At 36.2% G+C, this 10237-nt stretch overlaps 2 protein-coding genes across 6 annotated transcripts; one reads left to right on the top strand and one right to left on the bottom strand.

Moving 5' to 3' along the window:
• Positions 1-3378: 3378 nt before the first annotated feature.
• On the top strand, positions 3379-6259 carry LOC108196039 (uncharacterized). 5 transcript variants are annotated; one of them, XM_017363109.2, is made up of 6 exons: positions 3379-3564; positions 3640-3721; positions 3959-4522; positions 4662-5103; positions 5432-5513; positions 5856-6259. In XM_017363109.2, exons 3-6 carry the CDS (start codon positions 4000-4002, stop codon positions 6054-6056), a joined length of 1248 nt encoding a protein of 415 aa, XP_017218598.1. In that variant the 5' UTR covers positions 3379-3564; positions 3640-3721; positions 3959-3999; the 3' UTR covers positions 6057-6259. The 5 variants fall into 5 exon arrangements, with proteins under 5 accessions (XP_017218598.1, XP_017218599.1, XP_063936818.1 ...); XM_017363110.2 differs by having other exon boundaries at positions 3648-3721; XM_064080748.1 differs by having other exon boundaries at positions 3379-3795.
• A 93-nt stretch (positions 6260-6352) lies between these two features.
• On the bottom strand, positions 6353-9948 carry LOC108196038 (zinc finger CCCH domain-containing protein 17). The gene is made up of 3 exons (XM_017363105.2): positions 9490-9948; positions 8669-8779; positions 6353-8585 (listed from the first exon to the last, which is right to left on the bottom strand). The coding sequence occupies exons 1-3, from the start codon at positions 9628-9630 to the stop codon at positions 6639-6641; spliced, it is 2199 nt and encodes a 732-aa protein (XP_017218594.1). The 5' UTR covers positions 9631-9948; the 3' UTR covers positions 6353-6638.
• Between the last annotated feature and the right edge of the window lie 289 nt (positions 9949-10237).

The following is a 10237-nucleotide window of genomic DNA, read 5'->3' on the forward strand; positions in this document are numbered from 1 at the left end:
AATTGTACTTGCAGCTTTTTAAGAAAGAAGAGGAGAATTGGTGCAAGGTTAAATGTAGGTGATGCATATTAATAAAAAATAAGTAGGGAGAGGAGAGAGAGTCTTAATTATGAAGAGGATGAGGAGCTTTTAAATATTTGAAGAAGTTTTAAGAGCTTGTTGCAGTAGAATTTTGTTACATTCTTCTCAAATTTTCACTTTAGGAGCTCACGGAGGAGCTTGATTTGCTCTAACATGTGTTCAGGTCTTTGGTCGTATACAGAGACAAATACAGAATTTCATGTAAACAACTAAACAAGAGTAAAGAGAGCTACTCAATCTATTTTCAAATATTTGACGTTTAATTTTTTGATACACAATTCTAAGAGTTTTGACTCTACATTTAGAATTATTATTTTTAAACTTTTTTTTGATAAAAATATTAAATTTGTACTTTAATTCACAAAAAGAAAAATTTAAAAGTATTAACAATAACTATGCGGTCAATGAACTTAAAAATGTGTGCACAAAAGTCAAACGTCAAGTATTTGAAAATACTTGTTATTTTTTTGCCAAATTTTTTTTGTACTTATTAATACTCATGGACACGAAAGTTTGTATCAAAATTAGAAATTGTACTTATTTTAGATCTTGTAGTTATATCTTCACAATTCACAAAAATATTTAGTTATTTTTACTAATTTTTGATTAATCTTAGTCATGTTGCCACATAAGATATGTGTTAATCATGGTTAGTCCATGTTAGCAATAAGTAACTTGATTAAATTTTTTCATAGATTTATGTATTGTTTGGCGTTGCCGTTGTGGATAGTAACAACAGTTTTTTGCTGAAAAGCAAGTGAAAAACTGTCTGATAAATCTAAAAGCAGTTTTTCCGAACAACAGCTTTTAGCTGAAAAGATGCTTTTAGAAAAAGTAGGACCTCCCATGTTTTTGGATAAAGCTGCTTTTCATCTTTTGTAGAAAACTGTTACAGATTTTACTATCAAATCTCACCAAAAATATTATTTTTTATAGTGTAAAGTTTTTTGGAGTCATCATTTCATCAGAGTCGTCAATTAAAACTTACGATCATAGCCTAATAATAACTCATTCTTTTTTTTTTTTCTTTTTTCTGATTTTTTATTCTATCTTTTTCATTCTTCTTCCCGCTTCCATTTCTACTTCGGAAAGATCCACTACTTCAAACCCTTCAATTATATAATATATAATACAAGGTATCAGACTCGATAATAGATATAAATTAAACTATAACAATTTTCATGTCAAGTGACTTCAACTAATTTTTCAATTTTTATCAACTTTTAATAGCTTCGATTTTAATTCAATTTCTTGCTCCGCCGAGATTCTAAACTAAAACAAACCCTTATGCTTATGCAACTAATGTGGACCTCAGTGTTAGATTACTGGATTATAAAATCTATGTTGGGTTGTTCCTTCACTTTGCATCCTGGCCCAAACTTTACAGCCCCATCTTCATAGATAATGTTCTCCTATTAAAATATCGTTGGTTTGGGCCCTAGACTTTGTTTTATACTCCATATATGCCTGCAGTATACACCATGTGACATGTCACATTATCACATTTTCTGAAAATCCATCAATGTTTTTTTTAAAGAAGAAAATCCATCAATGTTGAACGAATTACAAATTTCATTATTCAGAAAATAATATTTCATGTTCTCTGTGTTCTATCTCTGTTTATGGTAAATTTGATAGTAAAACTTTTAACATCTTTCGACAAAAGCATAAAATTGAAAAAGAGCATCTGTTTTTCTAAAACAGTTTTTAGCTAAAAGCTACTGTTCGAAAATCTATTTTAGATAATTAGATTTATCAAAAAAGTTGTTCCAGTAAGAGCAATATAAAACTGTGCCTCAATAAAGATATATGCCGATTACCGGTATTTTACTTCATTTGTAAAAGGGTTAATTATCTGGTTGGTAACTGAAGTAGGTCTAATGTTTCAAATTGGTCACTGAACTCAAAACAGTATCAAAATGGTCACTGAAGTGGCTATAAATATCAAACAAGTACCTTGAAATATAAGTTCAAGCAGTAAAAATATTATTTATAAAGTTTTACACATTATTTTTGAATGTTACCAAAACAAAGTAAAAGGTTATGACTTCTAATATTTATGATAATATATTTAGATTTTATCAAGTTTATATATTATTTATTTTTAATTAAAACAAAAAATAACTATTTAATAAAATATAAATTATAAATAAACTTGATAAAATATAAATATATTATTTTAAATACTAGAAGTCATAACCTTTTAGTTGGTTGTGGTAATATTTAGAAATAATGTGTAAAATTTTATAAATAATATTTTTACTACTTGAACTCATATTTCAAGATACTTGTTTGATATTTATGGTGATTTTGGTGATCATCTTGATACCGTTTCGAGTTCAGTAACCAACTTGATACATTAACCCATTTGTAAAATGTTGCACATTATTGGAAAGAAGTCCCTAGAAAGAATACAGGAGAGTCCGAACTTTGAAGAAGGCAATGATACATGTAGAGTCAAACTAGTCGAGCTACTACTTGTAACAATTTGTCCAGTTGCACACATGAGATTGAACAATCAAGAAAATATACCAATCATTTTTACACATAGGCATAGTCTAGTACAACACATGCATCATGCATGTACATGTAGTGTGTCCAATAATTCACCTCAGCAGCCCACTGCAGTTGTTTTTTCCTAAACAGAGAAATAAGAACATCCACAAAGTAGCTGCTGGGACTCTTGGACTTGTCTCAAACCTCTGAGACTTACTTTTTTTTTTCCCGGTGTCCGGACTAGCTTGCGCGCACCTCGACTAATCCGGTTAGGCTACTATAGCACACTCATGCCCCCGAGCATGGTAGCCTGCTTACTTCCGGAGTGCCCAGAGAATCGAACTCGTGACCTCAAGGGAGCAAGTTTTAAGCGCCACTGTCCAACTATCAAATCATTCGTAATACATTACAAGTAAATGTAGCATAAATATGAACTGCGGTCTCATAAACTGATTTTTACTAGGTCCGCGAAATTCGGGATCCTTTTCCTAATAGGAAATCAGCTTACAAATTCAAACCTAGACTGAGCTCTTGGAAATTTTTCAATCATCTTTCTTTGTCAATAAAGGAAAAACCATACCAGACACTTTACTTTAGGTTTAAGATTTGTCTAAATTATACTAAAACATTTAATTGATAGGTCATGTCCACAGAATCAAATATAACTTCCAATACAACTGCAAATCACCCTGACCAATCACTTTCTTTGTCTTGCACTTTTCTCAGAGTCACTTTTTATCTGTTATCCATTTTTTTCATTGGGTGCAGGTAAAATAATTAATTTTATTGTGTAAAATGTTCTTTTTCACTTGCTTCTAGTAAAAGCTGGTTTTTTCATGGCAAGAACTAGAATGTGTTACATAAATTATAAATCAAGCAGTACAGAAGAAGCTATTGCAACAAGAAGATACCTAAATTTTCATACGCGGTCTTATCTTTATTTTTGATAAATAAACGGTTTTAAGGGTTCAAAGTTGCGGATAACAGGTAGACACTTGATTATGACGTAGAAGGCATCCGTCGTATTTTATTCTCTAGTGATGTGTTTTTTTATGGCTTCAGAATTACAGGAAACTTGTCAGGGGAAGTGCTATTCCGGGGAATAAGTTTCTTGTTTTCTGCTTGGTTTACTGATAGGATAAATGTAAGAATAAGTGGGGTCTCAAGACATTCTGAGATAAGTTGATTTATGCTACACTACATAGACTTGCATACAAAGTACAAACATTCTTCTCTTATCCCAATTCACTCTTTTCATTCAGAGGGTTAGGTGTTGTGTTCTTGTCTAGCACATGTTCTTGGTATCTGATTTCTGCTTATATCTTTGTTCTTGAAATGTACTGAAATGCTCATGATCATGTAAATTTCTTAATTTGATCAGGTGATTATGATTGAGGTAGAATAGTCCAGGTACAGTATAAAATGGCTGGAGACCTTAGAGTGAAAGAACAGTTTGTTTTCGATTCAAGAAACAGGTCTTTAGACGAAAACTATTCGTGTTATGATAGTTGGATTGATGGTATGAGTGTTTCATCATCAGTGTTTGAGGTTCAGAATCCTGACCGGTCTCCACAGATAGTTCCATTAGGCCCTTTCTCAAAAACAGCACCTTCTAAATGGGATGATGCTGAGAAGTGGATTGCTAGTCCTACATCTAACCGGCCCAAGAATGGGCAGCCTCGGGAGCATTGTGGAGTTGGATCACACAGAAACAGTACTTTTGGCTATGGGAGCAGGCAGACTTCGACAAAGATTGTTGCAGGAGTGCCAATGGAGACGATGGCTGTTTCTGAAGAGCCCGACACAAAGTGGATGAACTCTAGCCACACAAGCAAGAAGATTGGAGCTCAGAAGCTTTTCGGTAGGGGAAGTGATGCAAATCTAGTTCCTGATTCCTGTAACAAGTCAGTAATTATGGTTGATAGTTTTTCAGACAAAAGAGCATGTAAGACTTCATTCATACTGGTTCATAGTTTTCTTCGGATTCCAGCTTGCTAAATTGCATTTTGTTACTTGTCACAATTTTGATTAGCTGATTTTTGGTATTGTTACTGAGTTTCTCTAAATTTGTGATTTTGTGGCAGGCAATTTTAGTCAATGTGATTCACCACTGTCCATCCACTGTGCAAGTTCCGTTACTTCACCTCTTACGACAGCTAGATCAGTATCTATGAGAGATATGGGCACAGAAATGAGTCCTATCAGTAGCAGAGAACCTTCCAGGACCGGAACTCCAAGAAGAGGTGCATTAACGTTATCTCAAGTAATTTCAGCACGCAACAAGTTGGATCTGAACAGAACAGAGTTATCTGAGAAGGAGGTACAGATGAAAACTAGAAGGGAGATAATGCTTCTTGGCACTCAACTAGGAAAGATCAATATCGCTGCCTGGGCTAGCAAAGAAGAAGAGGACAAGGATGCATCAACTTTGCTGAAAAATGAAGAATCGGAAAAACCAGCACTAAGTGCAATTGAGAAACGTGCAAAAGCTTGGGAGGAGGAAGAGAAAGCCAAGTATATGTCAAGGTAATTTGGCCACAACCCTTCATTTCATTTATGCCTATGCAGTATACTGGTCTCTGTTACTTTCAGGTTTATATATTTAAGACCGCAGGATGACTCTGGATTCCTATATCTGAATCCCACTTAGTGTTCTTTTTATGTTTATGTATCAACCGACTGTGGTTCCAAGAAAACGCATCATCAAAGCTTGACAGTAAGAAGCTGAAGTACTTTTGGTGTCTGATCAATCTAGTTAATAAGCTTAACTTGCAATGGATACTACCAATGACTATAATTGGTTCCCACATCATTGTAGTGAAAATAACATACTGATATTTACTCTATTTTTCAGATTAAAACGTTCAGAAATCAAGATACAGGCATGGGAAAATCTTGAAAAGGCGAAGGCTGAAGCAGACATGAGAAAAACTGAGGTGAGGTTAATGCTTGTTACCCCTACTTGACTCGAGTGTTTAGCTTTGTCTGTGACAGCTTCTCTTTCTTTCTTTTATGGTTTATACGTGCACTTCTGCAGTTGGTCCTTGGTGTTCTTATGTGCTCAGTCATTTATTTGCATACATTATCACAACATATTGCAATAACAAAAAAATCAGAACAGTAATCCATAAACATGCATACTTGGTTTCTTATGTGCTCAATCATTTATTTGCATACATTATCACAACATATTGTAATAACAAAAAAAATCAGAACAGTAATCCATAAACATGCATATGAAACAGACATGACTGATTCATCCTTGTCTTTACCTTAAGGTCGAGGTGGAGAGGATGAGAAGCCGAGCACACAAAGAGCTCAAGGGCAAGCTAGCAGCTGCCAGGGACAAAGCTGAAAAGAAGCTGGCAGCCGCAGAATCCAAAACGAGCCGCCAAATTTCCAGAACAGCTAGGAAAGCAGAGTCCTTCCGCAGAACTGGTCATACACCATCCCCTTTTTTCTGCATTCGTTGGCTTTGAAAGCCAGCATTGCATTCTGGCAAAAGTCTAGTAGTTTGAAGAACAATTTATAATAAATGTCATCTAAATTATTAAGAACAGGAGCTACTTAGTTATAGCAACTTTTAACATGTAAAAATTGTAAATTTGCTGAGGATCTGGCTCTCATCAATTTGTATCAGCAAATTCAAACACAAAAACAATGCAATTATCTACTTAAAGCATGCAACCTGAACTGAGAACAAGAGGGAGCTCATTTTGTGAGAGAACTAAGAAATGTTATGCCTAATAACATGAAGCAATCAAAACAATAGAAGTAGTAGTACCAAATCGTTTCTTATTGAAACTCTTTAAAATATAAAATTGCGGCAGGCACAATTGACCAACTCAAATGAAAAAAGGCTGCAAGCCTCAAATCTTCCCATGCAATCAAAACTTGAATGCATGGGTAAGTATTCTATTAGTACATGAATAACAGACATTAATTTACTTCTAGGCACAGAATGATTCTGTTGCAGATCCAAACAACCGACACCAATACTCAGGTTGCACTCCATTAATAGGCAAGAGACGGAGTAATCTTATTTATCAGTCTCCCCTCGTTCATGAATAACTAACTCCCATCTTCTTTGCAAAGTCATCTGCATCTTCTTCTTCTTCATAATATTCATCCCCAGGATCCAAGTTCTCACCTTCCTCCAAATTGTAATCTTCGCCATCAGCCTGCTCGTAGTCAGAGTAACCTTCTGCCTGTTCATATGCTTCAGGGTCATGATTCTCCATCTCTTCATCACCAATCAAACCTTCTTCAGGCTCCGACTGTAAAGATGACTGATCACCAGTTGATTTCATCTTTTCACCTGCTTCATTGATGTCGGCCACTGCATGTTTAGGTTCCTCATTCCTTTCAACAAGACTAGTCTCCCGCACAGGTAAGGAGGAAAGTACATCCTCAGGCTTTTTAGTGTCCTTGGGAATCATCACACTTTCATTAGCTTCCTTGCGATAATTATCATTATTATTCCTTGAAGTACTGCCATTTTCATAATCAGCTGATGTAACACCTCTCTTTCTCTTCAAAATTTCACTTAGCGGCTTGGGCCCTTCAAATGAGATATCACCCTCACCCTGTTGAGGAGCTCCATCTAGTTTTGGATATTTTCTTTTCCCAAGTAATTGACGATCATTTACATGCTGCTCGCTCTCGCTCTTCCCAACCTTCAGCTCTGACAGCCTTTTAGGACCTGTGAATGGAGCACCACTCTCATTTATATTGTTTTTAGACTCAAGTCTCATGCTTGGATTTCTGATACTTCGGTCTTCGTTATTAAAATCCTCTTGCACTCTTCCTTGCATTCTCTCTTTAAGCCTTCCATGTAGTCTTTCTGGTGACATTCTGCCCCTGTACCTGCCTCTATCAGATTCCCTTTCTGACCAGGAACCAGTTCTATTATTAGGAGATGTTGATCTCCCCGGAATCTTAATCCTTCCACGCAGCCGACTGCTAATCACACTTTCACGTGCACGCATATGGTCCCTTTGAGGAGGCCGGTAAATACGATCATCAAAACGGTTTTCACGGGAACGAGAATGACTGACAACGGATCTTGAATTATCACCCCGCTTTTGCTTCAATAAATGATGACGTAGGTCTGATTCATCAGTGCGATCTGCGCTGTCAGCTATAAGGTGTCGTCTTCTTTCTAAATGAGCTGATCCTGCTAACATCCTGTCTGATGACACTCTGTGCTCCTTCCGGCCATAATGGTCATAAGAGTCATAACCACGCGGGTCATTATACATATCTCTGTCACCATCAGCCATTGAACGGTAATCAGACGTGCGTTCAATTTCATAATCATTAAGAGGGTTCAAAATTCTCTCATTACGACCTCTTACTCCCCCAAATTGATCTTCATCATGATAATAGTCAGATTCTCCAAGTTCACCATCTACAAGTACATCAAATCCAGGCGAATGATCTCTTGAAAACTCATCAGCATCTTTACTATTCAAAATACTCTGGTTTTCTACTAAATCAACCTGTTGACTATGATTTGACCTGGCTGACTTCCCAGTAGCGGCAGAATGAACATTTGCTGGTTTGTACCTAGGAAGCTCATCATCCAGGCCTGCATACACTGTGAGGGTTTTGTTTGCTGTGATTCCATTTCTCAACGGAGCCATTTGAGTTTCAGTTACTGACTTTACTTGAACAGGTACTTCAACAGGCTTTCCGATGTTATTTTGTGAATTCTTCTGTTGTGTAGATTTCTGAAGTCCACCAAAAGTCTTCTTGTATGATTGAAATTCAGTAACAGGGGTAGCTACTGCCAACTGAGCAACTTTATCATTGGAAGAGAATGGTGCATGCATGAAGGGGCACATGTCACCTTTTAAACAGTAACCCTGTTGGAAAAAAATGCAAGGGACTGCTTGTTTCCCAGGAACATGAAGGGCTTGTGCAGACGGTGTTGGTACACCCTGCGTCAAAGGGAAAAATTGTCCCACAGGAGGAGCCACCTGAGTTCCCAGTAATCCATCGAGAGGCTGAAACGAGAGCAATATCAATTATAAATAACTTAAATAATCTGATAATTGACATGCAAATACAGTGAAAGCACAAAACTTACAGGGTGACGGAAGGCGCACTTTGGATTTGTGCAATTATTGTTCAGCCAGTAATAACAGTCCCTGGGATTAAGCCGTGCAGCTTCACTATGGCGGTACTCACATTCACTTCCCTGATGACAAGAAAAGTGGAAAATGTGAGATTTGATGCAATTTTCATTAAATAGCAAACGTTAAACGTGGCAAGCACTTTAAACTTTAACTTCAGTTAGATAAATTTGTGACGACTAATGAGAACCAATTCCTACACAGGAAAGTTCCTATGTGCAAGCTTTGACCCTGACCTAAGAATTACAACAAACAATAACAGAATGCGAACAAATGCAACATGACGCATCTCCAAAGCATTCTCTGCACTACAAGATAATATACAGTAAAAGTATATCTTCCGTCATCTCTCAAGTCCTTCCAACGCACCATGTCAATAGTACGTATGTACAAGGAAATATAATTTGCACAACTTTCCTTGCTAAACCAGGCAAATTTAACAATCTAGAAACACTAAAGGCTTGATCTCTAAATTAAAATCCAGAGCATCTCGTACTCATACAAAATATAACTTGATCTGAAAGAATCAATTTACCACTACAAATTCATACATAAACAAACAAGCTAATAGACAGTTATATACGAAAATTACAAATAGCCCCCAATTCAAGATCTAACAGTTAATTAGCTATCTAACCCTAGATCCCAAATCAATATGAAATTTTAAATCAATAACAAACAATATAAGACCATCAGCTTGGCAGACACAATCAAACACACACACACACACAGAGGGAGGGAGGGGGAGAGAGAGAGAGAGAGATTGAATCTTTACCTTCTTACAAGTCAAGGGAGAAGCAAGAAAATAGACACAATCAGTATTTCTCCTCAGGGCTTCATCTTCAGCTGAAGTTCTTGAAATTTCAGGCTGAGATTCTTGATTCTTCTCCAATTTCTCGTGACCAACATCCAACATGGTGAACCCCCAATTCAAGAATCAAACAAACACTAATCTTGAAATCAATCTAGAGATTCAATTATTCAAGATCTTAAAAAAAAACAGGGCCTGTCAATAATGAGGGAGAATAAAAATCCAATCTTTAACTATATACCCAAGCAATTGGATCAATTGGAAGTGATAAATGAAAAAGGGTAAATTGTGGGTTTTGTGGAGTGAATTTGAGGGGGCAAAGAGATCGATATGTGATGATGATGTTGGTTTTTATTTGGGTTGAGAAAAGAGGATTTGATTTTGGCCAACTAAAATTATCACCGCAGGGTTACGAATTATTTGTAATCAGGTTAACTCTGCAATTTTGTAAATCGAACTTTGTAACCCCAGACATTGGCTCATTAGCAAATCAGATCTCATAATTTGAAACGTGATAGTTTGTACACTTAAGTTTTAATTAGCTTCCGGTTGGTAACCTTGGCCCACACATCCGTTAAAAACTGTCGTTAATTTTAAGTGTTTCACTGGTGACAGCGTGCATATTAGTTTCCAACAGCTACTTTACCATGTGACCCCTCAAAGTTTATGTATTATATTTTGAAATTATTTCCGATCACACGCAACGATGTAA

The sequence above is a fragment of the Daucus carota genome, chromosome 7 (assembly GCF_001625215.2).
Source record: "Daucus carota subsp. sativus chromosome 7, DH1 v3.0, whole genome shotgun sequence".
Taxonomy (NCBI): domain Eukaryota; kingdom Viridiplantae; phylum Streptophyta; class Magnoliopsida; order Apiales; family Apiaceae; genus Daucus; species Daucus carota.